Source organism: Eretmochelys imbricata, chromosome 1 (assembly GCF_965152235.1).
Source record: "Eretmochelys imbricata isolate rEreImb1 chromosome 1, rEreImb1.hap1, whole genome shotgun sequence".
NCBI classification, from domain to species: domain Eukaryota; kingdom Metazoa; phylum Chordata; order Testudines; family Cheloniidae; genus Eretmochelys; species Eretmochelys imbricata.
This window is the reverse complement of record NC_135572.1, coordinates 168,263,143-168,280,233: the sequence shown is the minus strand read 5'-3', so window position 1 is coordinate 168,280,233 and position 17,091 is coordinate 168,263,143. Positions and strand designations below refer to the sequence as shown.

The 17,091-nt window shown below is 39.0% G+C and overlaps 1 protein-coding gene across 2 annotated transcripts; it reads right to left on the bottom strand.

Moving 5' to 3' along the window:
* Window positions 1-596: 596 nt before the first annotated feature.
* On the bottom strand, window positions 597-17,001 carry CCT8 (chaperonin containing TCP1 subunit 8). Of its 2 annotated transcripts, none has more exons than XM_077819549.1 (15): window positions 16,844-17,001; window positions 13,986-14,076; window positions 13,153-13,232; window positions 11,267-11,416; window positions 10,203-10,383; window positions 9,345-9,406; window positions 7,410-7,547; window positions 5,829-6,007; window positions 4,523-4,589; window positions 4,348-4,435; window positions 4,121-4,236; window positions 2,961-3,032; window positions 2,718-2,882; window positions 2,103-2,222; window positions 597-917 (listed from the first exon to the last, which is right to left on the bottom strand). In XM_077819549.1, the coding sequence occupies exons 1-15, from the start codon at window positions 16,901-16,903 to the stop codon at window positions 840-842; spliced, it is 1,647 nt and encodes a 548-aa protein (XP_077675675.1). In that variant the 5' UTR covers window positions 16,904-17,001; the 3' UTR covers window positions 597-839. The 2 variants fall into 2 exon arrangements, with proteins under 2 accessions (XP_077675675.1, XP_077675684.1); XM_077819558.1 differs by lacking the exon at window positions 16,844-17,001 and adding an exon at window positions 14,733-15,682.
* Between the last annotated feature and the right edge of the window lie 90 nt (window positions 17,002-17,091).

Sequence of the window (17,091 nt, the reverse complement as noted above, 5' to 3'; positions counted from 1 at the left end):
TGGAATCCAATTCTGGGTGCCACAGTTCAGGAAAGATGTGGACAAATTGGAAAAAGTGCAGAGGAGAGCAACAAAAATTATTAAAGGTCTAGAAAATATGACCTATGAGGAAAGACTGAAAAACTGGGGTTGTTTAGGCCAGAGACAAGAAGACTGAGGGGGGACATAAGTTTCGAGTACATAAAAGGTTGTTACAGGGAGGAAGATGAAAAATTGTTCAACCTAAGGATAGGGCAATGGGCTTAAATTGCAGCAAGGGAGGTTTAAATTGGACATTAGGAAAAAGTTCCTGTCAGGGCAGTTAAGAGCTGGAACAGATTATCTAGGGAGGTGGTGGGTTTTTATCATTGGAGATTTTTAAGAACCAGTGTGACAAACACCTGTCAGAAATGGTCTAGTTATTACTTAGTCCTGCCCTGAGTGCTGGTGACTGGACTAGAAAACCTAGGGAGGCCCCTTCTAGTTCTACACTTATGATTCTATGAGATGGGTAAAGTGGTACATGTTTAACTATAATTTCCCCAAACTGTGATTAGAGATTCATTGTTAATCATGTTTAGGGTTTTTTTCATATAAAGGGAAACAGACACTATAGAGAAATTCAAAACAACTTGGTCCTTTAATCAATATAGATAATTAACACTCAAAAGTCTAACAGGACAAGTTAACAAATTGAGTCTTTTTATATTGCAAGTTCATTTATTGAAATAGTAGCGGTACTGTACTCTTTACTAGATACAGTTTCATAACTTAAGGTGAGGGAGAAAACGTGTCAGGCCCCAACAGGAGTATTACAAGATGCATACAATCCTAGTTCACTCAAAGTACAGTGAAGGTGTTCATTCGCTTTGGTCATCATCCCAATCTTTCTTTCCTGATGGAGGTTTGGGCCCACCAGCTGGTTTTGCCATGATGATCTTGAGGAAAAAATAATTAGGTTAGATAACACTCACTTTGGATTTTTCCCTTCTATAGCTTGAGACATGCAGTTTGAGCAGCAACCACTAAACTCATGCAGATCTGTTACTTTTGTACATTTTAACAGACAAGCTTTTGCCATTGGGTGTGTCCCGTATTTCTGCAAATATACTGAAAGTTGGCACATCATAAGATGCTGTTTTCCCCAATACCATTTCAGTATTCCCTCAGAAACCTTTTTTAAAAGGGAGAGGGGGATTCAAGATGTACACTTTCACATCAAAAAAGATATGTTTAATATTTAGCTAGTTTGTGAGATAGTGACTGGGTTACTGAACACATGCAATATATTACAGGAAGTTTTTAAAGATAATCTGTAATGCACAAAATCTGAATAAACTGAAAATCTATTTTAAATCCCTGACATCAGGATTTCCAAGCACAAGCAGACTTCCAAAAATGCCGGCTACACCTCTCTAAAGTAGCACCGCACAATTTAGTTTCAGTAAATAAGATGAATTAACTACAGCACAGCAATCTGCCACAAATTGTATTTCAAACAGGTTGTTAAAAAGGTGAAACTGCTCACACACATGCCCTTGAAAGCCAACAATACATATTAGTTCTGTGTTGAGTGTGGATACATTCATGCAACAGATGTCTCTCTCAACTCAATATAACAAGCGCCACCAGATCTTACAGCTTGCTATTTTTCAGGTTCATCTTTCTACAGAAGTTTTACATACATCATACACATTTCTGCTAAAGTTCCATAAAATACCAAGTCATTAAACTATCCAGAAAAGCCTTCAGCGCATTCCTTCCATTTTATTGTACAAGATGGATTTAAAATATAGATGTGGAAGGTTTTCTTTTTTGAAATACATACATTGTCTTTGAGACAGTTACGCACTCATACCTGTGAAATTAAGAGCTACCAACTGTGGGTCAGGTTGTAAATCCAACATGTATGTATCTCAGTGATATGGCACCTTGCCTCACCTTTCCAAGATTTGAATCTAGCAATACGGTCAGCAATAATGTATCTTGGTTTCACAAAAATAAACGGACTTAAGGTTATCAGTTTACTTTTTATAACATGTATTCCTGACATGTACAAAGATGTCTCAAGTTAACTCCGAAGTCTGAAATCACTATCTCCCAAAGTCATTTCTTCAACTCACCTGATCTACTCTGAGCACAGTCACTGCAGCATTTGTAGCCAGCTTAATACCCCAGTGTTTTCCAAGATATGTGTCTAATACACCAGTTTCCAACATATCCTTCACAGCTGCAGCTTCAGCCTGTCAGAAAAAAATATGAACATTTTCAAAGTTTTATAGCACCAGATTTTCCTGCCTTATTTCAAACTGTTCTACCTTTGTAATCCTAAACACCAACAGCCACACCCACCAAATGGTAACAAAATGACACTTCCCTGATTTTATCCCCTTTCCTCCAAATAAAACATTCATTTGAGCAATGTGAACTGAATCCTAAGTGGTATTATCTGAGGTTTCTTCCCCAAAACAGAGCTCTTGTTCAAGAACATATTCTCGCTTCTCACATATACTACTACATGCACAATGGTTGTAACTAGTTTGCTGAAGAACAAAACATCCATTCTCATGGTAGACTAAACTGTTCATCTAGCTTACTGATTAGTATACTGCTCCAATTACTTTAAAGCTGAACACCTAAAATCTAGAACATAATTTATATCCTTAGGCATTTTATGTGGAGTATTCTGTTGCACAGAACGAAGTATTTTGGCAGGCATAATGTATGATGCCATTTACCTCAATATCAAATCCAACATTTTTGTTGCCTTCTTGGTGCACTGCATAAAGTTTGGAGAGAACTTCATTGGCCTTTACTCCAGAATTTTCTGCTAGTGCTCGAGGAATGGCTTCAAATGCCTCAGCAAATTTCTTGATAGCATACTGGTCAAGCCCAGGACATGTCTAAAGCAAAGTTTGAAAACTGTTTAATATTTTAAAGGAAAAGAAATGGATGAAGTAAGAGGAAAACACATTATTTACCTCTCCATAAGATGCGATCTGCTTGGCCAACTCAATCTCTGTTGCACCACCACCAGGAACAAGACGTTTATCCTGTGAACAAAACCCCAAAAGATACATAATTATAAACACAAAGTGGTTTGAGGTAGTTTTATTTTAAAGTAACCGGATTAGATTTTTAGTTTCTAGAACTAATTTCTGCCTTCATAAACAGATATTTTTCTTGGTAGAATATTACACAAGTGCAGAAATGGCACCAACTTCAAAAAGTGAGGCATTTTATTAGTATGGTTAAAGGTAAATATCTAGCGTGTATTATTTCCAAATGACTTTGGGAAAAGTTCATTACTTTACTAACAATGAAATGGAAGTGGTAAGAGTAAATTTGTTTCTATCTCAACTGACAACATGACTTGTTGGGAAAAATAGGAAAGACACTGTATATTAATACTGCTCCTCAGCTGATCATCTGTTCTGGGAAGTCATTATGGAAGAGGCAGAATAAGAACTGCAAGGGACTCAGACTTGGACTCAAACTGTGGCAAAGTTGAAAGCTTAACATCTGACAGATTGTTTCCAAAAGTTTCATGTTTTCTACATAGTTTTTCAGCCCATATTCACACTGAGGATTCTTCATCTTATTTTAAAATCAGTATCTTAATTGCAGTTTAAAGACAAAACTTTTGTTAACAGACTAAGTTGTCCTAATTTATTAACTAAATATTTTTGTACGGTATTTAAGCATATTTAACATCCTCATCACCAATGATAGATACCAAGATCCAGATTTGCTGCTGCTCTCAGTTTCCAATGAGGATGGCAGGAGGTTGGGGAAACGGTCCACAGAGTGCCACCTATGAGTCACTGATTCTCTGGCCAGGGTGGAGTTTAGCTCTGCCAGCTTGTATTGGTCTCAGACAGATCATCTTGTCACTGAAGATGGACTAAGCACAGTACATTCTGGCCACAACCCATCTCCTAACTCCAGGGCTGAACAAGTGGCATAGGAATCAGTTACACACCCGCTCTTTGCCCACTGGAGATTTCCCCCATGCTAAGGAGATGCAAGTAGTTTCCGCATTCCAAGCGACAGAAGGGAACAAAGCATGCCAAAAAGTCTTTGCACAAATATCTTGGTCTACAGCTCTGTTTTAACAGAGAAGTATATTCATTTTACTCACCCTAGTGAGTACTTTGAAAGTATTAACACCATCATCTATAGCTCTCTCAATGTCATCCATTAGATTGTCTGTAGATCCACGGATTACTATGGTAGAAATGGCACCATCTTCCTTTTCTGTTAAGAAAATACAGACTTAATTCTCTAGAAAACTTAAGATGTAGAACATTTATAAATAAGGTTCTAGTTGTGACATAGAACCATGATCTCCTATAAACAGAAACATACCATGCTTAAACACAACTACTTGTGTATCCCCAACCTCCGACAAATAAACACTGTCACAATGACCCATTTCTTCTAGTGTAGGTGGAATCTGGAAAAAGAAGCACAAGTCAGAAAAAGATTCTGTTCATACAAAATAAACAGCTCCACTGATTATACTCATTTGCAAATGGCATACCAATTTGGGAAGAGCGGTAGCGCCAAGAGTTTTACACAGTCTCCTAAGATCCCATTTTGAGTTCAATCTTTAAAAAAAAGAAAAAAAAAAAGAGTTCCTTTTAGTACCATGTTTCCAAGAACAATCTGAAGTTTACATTAGTTTGCATGGAAAAATAAAGGTTTCCTCCATAATTTGGCAGTTTTATGTAATATTATCAGAATTAGTTTAGTGGTATCCACTACAACACTACCATGGCATCAACCCCTCCAGGGCATTTCTGCAGTTGCTACTCTCTATGGTTCAGGAATCAGTGCTAATATTAGAGAAATTGAAGAAGTAATGCTTTATTTTTAAGCACTGTTCACTTGGAATCATTTTTTCTTTTTAACTTAATATCTGTCTAACACTTTGAAAGTTTAACTATTAATCCTCAACATCTTTGTGATAGAAGAATAGCTATTATCTCTATTTTACTAATGGGGAAAATGAAGTTTAATAAGTTTAATGCTCAAGGCTACTAGGCCAACATCTGGTCTGCTGTACTAAACCATGTTTCATCACGAATAACCTCATGGGATCAAAATGCTGTTTCTCTGAACACGTTACAACTCTTTTGAAGTGTCACTGATTCTGTTTTGTAAACAGAAGAGTACCTTTTACATGCACAAGACTTTTCTGAGAGGATCAAAATAAGAAAATTTAACACTAGCTGTTAGGTCTTTTTCATGGGGCTGTCCTGTACTTAATAATTATACCTATATTCAAAAATGTTCACTCATTTTTATAAAGTGAAATTTAGTGCCCATGGAAGATGCTAATCAACAGTCCTGGGGCAGAGTTCTTCCATTTATGCACTATCTGTATTGTTTATACTTCCACACACCACTGCACCATCATGTCTCTACTATGACTTGGGGAGCCACCATTGTGATAGCCCTACCTCTATGCCCATTTCACCACTTTACTAAAATCACTAATGTGTCTTTTTAGAATATCTGATTTTGTTGACTGGAAAATTATTTTCAAATAATGAATAACTACAATATACAGACAATGCAACCATTATACCAAAACTCCAGATTTTGCAAGGAGCAATCCATTGTCAGGAAACCCCAAGCTATGTTTGGTAACAGACACACCCTAATTGTAACTAACTTAACGGACACTCAATTTCACCCTCTATTGGAGGAAAAATAATCATCCACATTAGGTAAGAATGTTTACATTACATATACCTTTGTATTCTGAGGACTGAGGAGAAAACAGCAAGTAGGGTATGTATGGGTATTGACATTTAAATTACTTGTACCATGTTAATCCTTACCTGACTAACATAAGATTGTATTTATTGGCATAATGAAGTGCCATGTCTGCCACTTTGCCACCTGTTACTACAACATTTGCACCACCATCAGCAATTGCCTTGACTTGCAGATCCATTAGATTTTCTTCTCCCTTGCTGAACTTCTTAAGTTCTTCAGCATTTTTTATCAGTACAGTGCCCTATCAAAAGGAAACATTTTTCAGTTTACAAAACACATGCATATTGTGCCTAGAGCTTTTACATGAGATTTTGACAAACCAAAATGAACTTGTCCTCCTCCTATTCACCACTTCAACTCATGCTACTTTATCACTATTCCTCAAGTAAAAGATTAAGTGAAACATGTCAGATACTAAATTGCAGGTCAGCAAGGTTCAGCTCTGGACCACCAGGAGAGAAATTTCACAGCTGAAGATCCTATCTCAGTTTCTCATCCAGAGTAAAGATACAGCAACTGTTCATCTCTGTCCCTGTAGCTGCTCAAGTGTCAAGACAGTGCTTCCAAAAATAGAATACTAATCATACAGAATTTTACATACACACAAACCATCCTGGCTGCCAGTTTACTGTTAAGAGTTCATTGTGATTTATGGAGAATAAGGTGTAATATCCACCACATGGCTAGCACCAAGTGAGCAGCCACATTCTGTACCAGCAGAAGCTTCTAGATGGTCTTCCAGGGTAGCTCCAGAACACATCATACTAGTTTACTCTAGATGTCAAGTAGACTTGTATCACTCTGGCAAGAGGAAAGTCACAACCATCCTACCCAGACACAGGTGGAAAGATGTTTCCAGCTACCACTGTTATCTTTAAAATCTAAGGAAGGCTTTACGGAGGCAAAGAAATAGTAATGTCCCATTCTGAACAAAAAGATAGATTGCCGTCATCCACATGCTCATGTCAGTGCAGTCTAAACCATTTACTTTTTCTGACAGCCTTACATTGGACAGAAGGGTGTGATGAATAACACCACTTTGCACACCTGACATGAGTCCCCAGGGGAGCTATAACTTTGCCCAACACTATCCTCTAGGACTTTTCAAAAGAAAAGAATTGTGTCACTGCAATGCAGCTCCACTCACCCCTACCAGAGTTTATAACTTTTCAAGTAATTTTGTCAACCACCATGATGTAATACAGATATCTGCAATTAAGTCAGTTAATTAATTTGCAATTAAATCAAAGGTCATATTCAACAACCTAGTAGAGCAAAACTACTGTGTGTTGGGTACACAAGAATATCTTGAGCCTTAAACTCCATTTGGACTCAAATTATATTTGTATGCTAACATTTTGTGTTTTACGTTATCTGTCAGTGGTCTCAGGAAAAGTTTGAAAATGCATCTGCTCAAAGAAACACTTCATATTAAAGTTAGAGAAAAATATGGTTTAAACAGCTACGATAGAAAACCCTGAACTTCATTTTAACATAGAAGCTCAAGTCCCTTATTAAACAAAGTTGTCACCATCATCAATTGTCAAGGATATTTAAAGTTAACATTAATCTGAGAATAATACAGAGCAAGTACTAGACATGTACATAAATTGCTATGGGACTTCTTTAGGGCACCTACATACCTTAGTTTCAGTTATCATACCATCAAAAGGACAGGAATACACAGCTATTTTGGCATCTTTGACAGAAGTAACATCTCCTTCAGTTTCTTTTTTAAAAACCATACCATGAAGGACTGAAGAGGCAGACACACCAGAGCCCTAAAGAGAATAAAGGGGACAGATAAAGATCACATTTTAGTACACCAATCCACCACAATCAAGCTACACTTGCTCTTTCAAAAAAAGAAAGTCTCACGTCTGAACATGCTTAGACATGTTTCTATTCCAGGATAAGGAAAAACACTATGCTAATTTAGGAATACTAAATATTCTTCTCTAGAAATACACAGTTGAAGCTTTATTCCATGGCAGTAACAATTAGAAATGTATAGTGATCCGTTTTTCTGCTCCCAGTCAGGGAGAAGGATTAGCAAGAAAGAAGTTGATGGGAAGCACAAGTTTAGCCCATCCTGTCATCCTTACTGAGGTCTAATATCCCACTGACCGAGTAAGAGCAACAGGATCAGGCCCGTAACATTCTGCATCCTCCCCCACCCCAGTCTGAACATCTGTGTTGCATTTTAATTGAAGGTACGATTACTGAAAAACATATTGGTTGAGCTTTTAGCTCATGAAGCTGATTTGTTTAACAGCCAAATACTTAAAGAGTTCTGCCCCTCAAGTCTACAGGCGATTCAGCTCTAAGCCAAGTACTGCACAGAAAATATCTTGAAACTAGGAATACCAGAGTTTAGTAAAAATAATTTAATTGAATGTGCGATAACAATGTATCTACATTACTGAAGCCATGTCTCAATCTATCAAAAATAAAGACAATCTTAAAGGCAAGGCTAGGCTAGGGTGAAGGACAACAGAAATGTAACATTTTATGATCCAAATGTTAGCTATTTTCATGAGAGTTATCTAATACAGTAACAGGAATACCAGAACTTATTCCTCAGGGCATGCTTCACAAGCACAGAATTAATGTCTCCTGCAGATATTTCTCCGCCCCCACAAAATATTTGATTCTGACAGGGAGGCAAAGGGAAGCCATGAGAGGGGTCATGCTGCAATTATACCTTTTGCCCACCAGGGGCTGATGTGGTGCCAGAAGAGAGGGCAGCCAGCTACAGAGAGGGTGGAGGCAGTGGCTGCCTTCCTCAAACTGCCATGTCTGCAGGACCAGGTTAGGAGGCACACGATATGGGGGGAACGAACATAGTGGGGCACATGGGGCTGCTGGGGAGTCACAAACTGGGGTTCAGAAGGGCTAGTGAGGGTACAGGAGTTAGTGGGGTAACAACATTAAGCCAAGGGCTGAATGGGAGTGAGGGTACAGGGCCACATGGGGACATGTGCAGATATGCCTGGCTGAATGAGGAGTGGGCATGCAGGGACAGATGTGCCTGACTGAAAGGGAGAGTCAGTGTCTGCATGGGGGATGCTCAACACCCTCCCCCGCCCCCCAAAAAAACAAACAAAAAAACCCAACCTTTTCCATACTTCGCCCACCCATGCCCAACAACCTTCCAGGTTCACTCCCAAGTCTCCTTCCCAGCAATTACTTCCCTCCTGCTCAGCTCCTCCTTTATCCGATTCCCCCAAGCTTTTGCACTGCTTTTGAGTGTGCAGCAAATATGTTTCTGAACTGTAGTTTAAATGAATTATTACTCAGAGTTCCATATTTAATAGGCCTAGAAATATCTGTCAAAAACACTTCCGGAATCTTTTTTGTTGTCTGTATTGTTACAGACATAATTGCTGACAAGTATTGTGAAATAAATTACCAAAATAATTGAAACTGGCATGATTATATTGTGTTATTTTGATTAATAAAATATGTAGAATTTTGAAGAATTTTAAAATATTGCGCACAGAATTTAATTTTTTTTCGCAGAATTCCCTCAGGAGTAAGAATTACTCATGCTTTAGTGAAAAAAATTCATAGCTTACCAAAATTTTGCATACTCTGATGCTGTCAACATTGAAATGACCAGAATTAGGAAGAATAGATACTGTTTGAGAAAAGAAACATGTATTATATAATTTAAGTGCAAAGTACAAATGTGACACTAGAAAATCATATGCATCGTATATATAGAAAATACTGTATTAATAAGATGTTTAGTTTCAAAAGCCTTTAAACAAATAAAGAGATCAAGAAATGAACTGCCAAATTTTACATTAGCAGGAAACAGTTACCCTCCTTGATGATCAGTTACAGATAAGCATAGGTAGTGTAACGCTGAAAAAGCGGAACTCTTCACTATGAAGTAGCAGTATTTGGCACAGCAAGAGAACACAAATCAGTGAAGCCAGCAGGCCAAGTTTAGCCTGTGCCCACTTACTCCGAGGCTGAATTTGGCTCAAAGTATTTTGAGGAAAAATTCGCACTATAGATGAGAGTTGTATTCTTAAGCTCTAAAAGATGGGGAGCTCTATATAACAAAACACACCAACATCACATTAGATTAAGTCGTGCATTTACGAGCATGAGTGCAACTGCAAAGATGAAAACAGATTTTCATCCTGAAAATGTATGGCTTACTAGAAAGTCATATGGACTAACCATCGCTCAGCCACAATGAGCATGAAGAGAATTCAGTGGGTAAGAGGAAAAGAAATACCATCTCCCTCTCTCCCTTTCCCCCAAAGGCATGAGACCTAATATACTCAGCTCATTTAGCCTGATACATGAATAGCTAGCAGTGCCTTTCACCTATGATGTGAGCACTTGAACAACAGAACAAAGATTAAAAAAAAGCCTGCATTCAGTTTAGATACATACAAGATGCAAACTTGTTTACTTACCACATGCCTGAGCAATAAGCTTTGCTAGAAAGATTTCATTGCCATATTGTTTACTCATTACTGAGGTGTGCAGCAAAGACGCCACTTCTTCAACATCATGCAGATTCTTTGCAGAACAGCATACTAAGTCAGGAAGAATTTCTAGGGCTTTCTTGCAGGCTTTTTCATAACCTTCTATCACCTGTAATGCAAATGACAAAGTTCACTGACATTCTAACCTCCTCCACCTAACTGTACATTCATGTTCACTATGTTGCCTCCTGAAAGAGTCTGAAAGTATCATGTGCCAGCAGTGCCAGTGTACATTGGCCAAACCGGACAGTCTCTATGCAAAAGAATAAATGGACACACATCTGACATCAGGAATCATAACCAGTAGGAGAACACTTCAACCTCTCTGGCGACTCAGTAAAAGATTTAAGGGTGGCAATTTTGCAACAAAAAAGCTTCAAAAAAGACTCCAATGAGAAACTGCGGAGCTTGAATTAATATGCAAACTAGATACCATTACCTTGGGTTTGAACAGAGACTGCGAATGGCTGGGTCATTACACATATGGAATCTATTTCCCTATGTTAAGTATCCTCACACCTTCTTGTTAACTGTCTAAATGGGCCATCTTAATTATCACTACAAAAGTTTTTTTCTCCTGCTGATAATAGCTCATCTTAATTAATTAGTCTCTTACAGTTTGTATGGCAACTTCCACCTTTTCTCTGTATGTGTATATACATATCTTCTTACTATATGTTCCATTCTATGCATCCAATGAAGTGGGCTGTAGCCCACGAAAGCTTATGCTCTAATAAATGTGTTAGTCTCTAAGGTGCCACAAGTACTCCTGTTCTCTTTAAAGTATCAATGCATACATTATGTATATACTGTCATTTGCAAGTTGACTAAAGGGAGCAGCCAAAAGGGATGGAGATCAGCACGCAATACATTGCAAATATTCAAGATTACAGATGTGATTAAGTAATACATAACCCAAGATCACTGATTAATCCATATTAGTTATCATCTACCAATGTTCATGCAGCATGAATATTAAATTAACTACATGCCTCTGAAATGGAAAGTCCCATCCTCAAAAGTTCCTCTGCTAGCTCAAGAAGGGTGCCAGCAAAAACAAGGACAAAGTTTGTTCCATCTCCAACTTCTTGCTCTTGCATATGGGAAGCCATTACAATCATTTTTGCAGCAGGGTGTTGGACCTGTTAAAGGAGTTAGACATATTAATTTAACTGTTAATATCCCGGTTAGTAAAATTTAAAAGTATATAGCCCTAAAGTTCTTTGTATGTATCAAATATAAGCTTCTTTTTGGTTAAAAATCTGATCTAAAGTTAATCAGGATTATAAACCAGATGGGGAAAGAGCAAGCTAAACAGTAATATTTTACTACGTTTGGCAAATTACACAATAAGCAAGAGTGTAACATATGAAAATTGCAAGACTCTGGAATAGTGCTGTAGGGTTAAGACACTTAATAGAAAAAAGGCACTTCCTTTCTTCCCCACTTCTAATGGAGAACTGCATTATTTTTATGGGATACCAGTGTAGCACATGTAGATTACCTTATCTTGACAAGGTCAGCTGAACATCTAAACTTCAAGCAATACTGAGTTTTGTTTATGCATATATAAACAGTTGATCAGCTCTAAGCTATACTTTGCAATCTGCACAAAAATGGCAGCTCTTCCCCCTTCAAATAAACAATTTAATAGCAAAGTGCTTTATCTATTCTTGGATACTTTTATAGCTACAATTATGGTGTCTAAGCCATGGTGACATGCAAGATTGATCATAATAAGCAATTAAGACTCCTGTATTTTAGCACTCTACTGAAATTTTACAGTACTGAAAATATTGGAAAAACAAAGAAATCTAACCATGCATGTAAATATAGATTAAGAAATATCTAATTAAAAAAGTAGTATATACTTTTTCTTTAACATTTTTGCTTTGTGTTCACTTGCTAATTTTAGAATTCAATCATTTATAATGGTCCCTTATTTAAAGTAAATTAGGAAAGTTCTATAGCAGTGATACTCAGACTTCAGTGGTTCAGGAGCTAAATTAGCAATCAACATCACCCAAAAGAGCCATAGTAGTGTGAATTCATTGTTTCATTTACTATTTCTATATATTATTCTCACAGCAAAATGACTGATCAAGTATTATTATTTTATCAACTACAATTGGTTAATAACATAGTAAAATATCCTGATTGGTTAATAATTAAACCAGTGTTTTAATATCACGTGCTGCAAAGAGCCACGGGAGACACACTGAAGAGCCACTTGCAGCTCAGGAACCTCAGTGTGAGTATTACTATTCAATAGTATACACACAACATTATTCATTGGTTGACAGAGGCATCACACAATTGAGTTTCTATTTAACTGATGCAGTAAATGACATGTCATGTCAGCTTCTGCACAATTCTATCAACTTTCTCATTGCAGGGTAATGTCACATATCCCCAACATCCCTAAAACCAAAAGTGAGAATTCTAAGCAGGTAGAGAAACATGTGAAAGTTGGCAGCAACAAGAAATTAACGTTGCACTTATTTCTTTTGAACAAGAGTCTTCCACACAAGATATCAGCAATTACAGTCCATGTCTCTTTAATTCCTGAACTCTACTCCTATTTTGAGGAGGAAGAGAAGCAAATACCAATAATGATATTCAATAATCCAAGTGTCTTTGTAGCAGGGCCTGTCACTACTGGAGCTCTGAAAAGCCCTTCTATTTTTTTTTTTCTGTTGTGTGTATATTTGCTACACTCCTCTCAGGGTCCAATTATGAATTAGATTATTTAGAAACTGTAGCCCTGATCCTACGAACTTACTCTTATTAATAAAATTGAGTAAAAGTCTTAGATGTTGAAATAAACTTTAGCTAGTTGGGTGCAAGTAAAAATCTTTTAACACGAAAAAGCACTTACCTCCAACTCCCTTAAGATAGTTGCAGCATCGTTTGTCATGAAAAGCTTCTCAAGATGATTGATAACCATTTTGTTCATTCCTAAATGATAAAGGGCTTATCAATTCTTATTTTACACAACTGTAAATACTTTACAGTTTGAATTGGTGTTATTTGGTTAATTCCTCTAATCTCATGCAATCGATGGACTATTTTTGCTATAAATATTTATAACAAAGCAGTTTACCATAATCAGTTTCCTCTGTAAAGAAGTGGTCTGGGATATTCTGACCTTCACAATTTTTAGCCCTATAAACATTTGTAAAGTTGGATTGAGGAACCTGTAAGACCTCTTCTGAAATGAAGTTCTAGAGTTACATTAAGGGGATACTATTAAACAAAATTAGTTTTTTGTAATCCTATTCTTACATAATTTAAGATAACTAACAAAAATGTACCAGCACAATATATTTTTCTTTAGTTTTCCAATTTACTTTGTGCATTTGATAGTGCAGTGTGTAGTCAGTTTAATCATATCCCCTACACAATGTTTCTTCACCTTCTGTGGATCTTACACATAAAAGAAAATGGGACCAAAAAAAAAATTAAATTAGAACAATGATGATAATTCCACAAAAACAGACTTGAGGACTCAGAGGCAGGTATGGTACATTAAACTTCTTAAAAAAAAATTGACCTGACTGAAAATGTTCCTTTATTGAAATCATGTGACTAAAGACATTTATGACCGAAGTTTTACCATAAACAATGGAATGGTCATTCTTCAAGAAAAACAAATATAGCTTCTTTGTACATAAATATTACAATAAACAGTATAAAATTAGAGAAGGTTACCATTTGGTCCAAGAGCTGTACGGGTGGTTTGGGCAAGCTCCTTACATGCCTGTATGTTCCTAAATACAGCTTCTTCTAATCCTGAAAAATGCTACCCAAAAAAAAAAAAAAAAAAGTTTATTGCTTAGAATCAGAGGTTCTAACAAAAAATTCTGGAAGAATTACAGTCACTTGTCATTTGACAGCCTGGATGGCTTCACTAAAGTCAATACCAAAACTTCCAATGAGTTATTTTGGAGGGAAATCCTGTTTACACAAAAAAGTTTAAACAAAAATTCAATCCTACTATTTCAAAAACAGTGACAAAGAAGCTAACATACACTGGCTCTCAACTGCAGAGTTTAGCAATTAAAGCAAATTTATGAATATGAAAGAGGAAAGTTGGGTCAACACACAACAGATTGAACCCCATAAGCCTGTCCAAGTAAATCAGGGACTTCTGGTGAGGTTATTGGCTTATGGGGATCCTGACAAAATGTCCTCCACACCTACTTTCCTGCGAAAAATGTATGCACCGTCATTCCCATCAAGAGCATACCCACAAAGTTATACCATTTTCACCGCTCCCACATTAGTAAGTCAACTATGCTCTACAAAATAAAAACAATTTCAAACTCCTTCCCACATACATTTGTTTGTAAATTCAGAGCTCCTTCTATCAGTTAATAAATCATGTCTCCTCTCACACACACCTCTGCAAAGCTCATCTGGGTGCCCTCTAAAAGTCCCAGAGAAAGGTCTGCTTACCAAGCTCTCTCACAACTTCAGGAAAGGTAGAAGCAGCTCCAGCTGTTCTGTTCCTCTGTCCCTTCTTGTTAAAGGAGAACCAGCATCCGTGCCATTTTGCTTCCCCTGTTCTCCTCTCTACAAGAGTTCAGCAGCTCCTGCAACTATTCCCTACCTCCAACTACTCTCTTGTGAATAAAGAAAAGCAGAAAGTTCCCTAAGCAGTTTGTGTCTCCCATTCTCCATCCCATTAAGTAGCAGTGCTTAGAAACCTCTGTTGCTTTCTTCTCCCAGAGAAGGAGTCAGCAATTACCTAGTCCCTCTCTGTCCATTTGTTTGAGCAAAGTTTCCATTCTCCTAGACATGTCTGTCAACTCCTGCCAAAATACATGTTAAAAATATTAATTCAATGTTGAGTGTAGCACTGTACTAAGTACTTTGCTTCTCTGGAATCTTTTTTATACGGTATAGTAAGAATAGACTAACATAAGGGCATTCATTGGTAACAAGAGTGAGTTATTTATTAGTATTTGCATTCCACAGCTGTAGCTTGTTTGTGCTAAACACTGTGTGGATATATATCAAAACAATTCCTTGCCCAAACAGCTTGCAATATAGAAAGCCAAGCAACCTACACAGGGGGAGGGATCAGAATCAATAAAAATAAGAGTTGTGGTTGAAGGGCCTAACAGCTGCTCAAATTACCCACTGTCAGTTGCCTAGTGCTTTGGGAGGCATTATTGTTAATACTTCCATAGATTCCAAGGCCAGGAAGGACTGCTGTGATCTAGTCTGACCTGTATATTACAGGCCATTGAATTTCCCCACAATAATTCCAAAATCATATCTTTCAGAAAAACATCCAATCTTGATTTAAAAATGGCCAGTGATGGAAAAGTAACGATTGGAACAATTATTCTCACCACTAAAAGTGTACATCTTTCAATCTGAATTTGCTTAGTTTCAATTTCCAGCCATTGGATCATTTTATAACTTTCACTGCTAACCTGAGGAGCCCATTATTAAATATTTGTTCTCCATGTAAGTGCTTTTAGACTGGTTTCAGAGTAACAGCCCTGTTAGTCTGTATTCGCAAAAAGAAAAGGAGTACTTGTGGCACCTTAGAGACTAACCAATTTATTTGAGCATGAGCTTTCGTGAGCTCACGAAAGCTCATGCTCAAATAAATTGGTTAGTCTCTAAGGTGCCACAAGTACTCCTTTTCTTTTTGCTTTTAGACTGTAATCAAGTCAGTCCCTCACGTTCTCTTTGTTATGCTGAAGAAATGAAACTCTTTGAACCTATCACGATAAGGCATATTTTTCTAATCCTTAAATCCTTCTTGGCTCTTCTGTGAATCCTCTCCAATTTGTCAACATCCTTCTTGATTTATGGGCACCAGGACGGGGCACAGGAATCCAGCAGCGGTCACGCCGGGGCCCAATGCAGAGAGCTACAGCAACCGCATCGCTCCTACTCAAGTCTCCCCTATTGGCGCATCCCAAGATTGCGGCGGCTCTTTTGCTCACAGCATCGCCCTGGGAGCTCCCATTCACCTGCTTAGCCACCACCAGGCACAACTGTTTCCAGTCACTGCTCTCCACAGTTCTTTCCAGTGGGACTCAAGGATGGCGAGGGCGGGACGGGAAGAAGAGGGGGTGACGCCATTAGGGACCAGGGGGAAGAAGAGGCCAGGGCACCTATAGGTCCAGATCGGCGCGAACCGGGACCAGGGACAAAGGCCGCCCAAGCAACGGGGGCCTCGAGCCCAGACCAGGGTAAAACCGGCAGGTGTAAAGGGGAGATTCGCTACAGCCTGGACCCCGCAGCCGGCTCGGCCCCGCCCAACCCCTTCCCGGGTTGCAGCTGCGGACCCCGCTGGCGGCCAGGCGCGAACCCGCCGTGGAGCCGGACACGCGGGGGGGGGGCGGAAGAGCTGCCCCGGGTCCGCTTCTCGCGGCCGGAGCCCCCCGCTCCCCACCAGGCCGAGGGGGAGGGGCGACGCGACAGGCGCAGGCCCCGCCCCCCTCAGCGCGTGGAGCCGCAGGGTCCAGCCCGGGCTGCGCTTCTGGAAGCTTCTCCGGCCCGGCCCCAGCGGCGCGCGGGAACCCCAGGCCCAGTCCCGCTCTCACCTTCACGCCTTCCTTCAGCATCTGGGCGAAGCCCGGGGCCTTGGGCACGTGGAGCGCCATGTCCGCTCAGAGCAGCGAGGCCGGCCGCGCGCTGCGTTGCACGAGCTGAACCACGGGACACGGGAGAATGGAGGGAGCCTGCGCGCGCAACTCACAAGCTCCTCCCCTGACACGCAGGCGCAGAGGGGAACCGCCGCGCCAGGCTGGGACGGGCTCCCTGCTCCCTCCCAGGGAGAAGCGAATGATTC

Excerpts from the sequence above, each read along its gene's own strand:
- CCT8 (XM_077819549.1), bottom strand. The coding sequence starts at position 16,903 with ATGGCGCTCCACGTGCCCAAGGCCCCGGGCTTCGCCCAGATGCTGAAG. Across the intron at positions 13,233-13,985 it reads TACAGCTCTTGGACCAAATG|GAATGAACAAAATGGTTATC; the intron begins GTAACCTTCTCT and ends TTTATCATTTAG. Across the intron at positions 4,436-4,522 it reads CTACCGCTCTTCCCAAATTG|ATTCCACCTACACTAGAAGA; the intron begins GTATGCCATTTG and ends TTCTTTTTCCAG.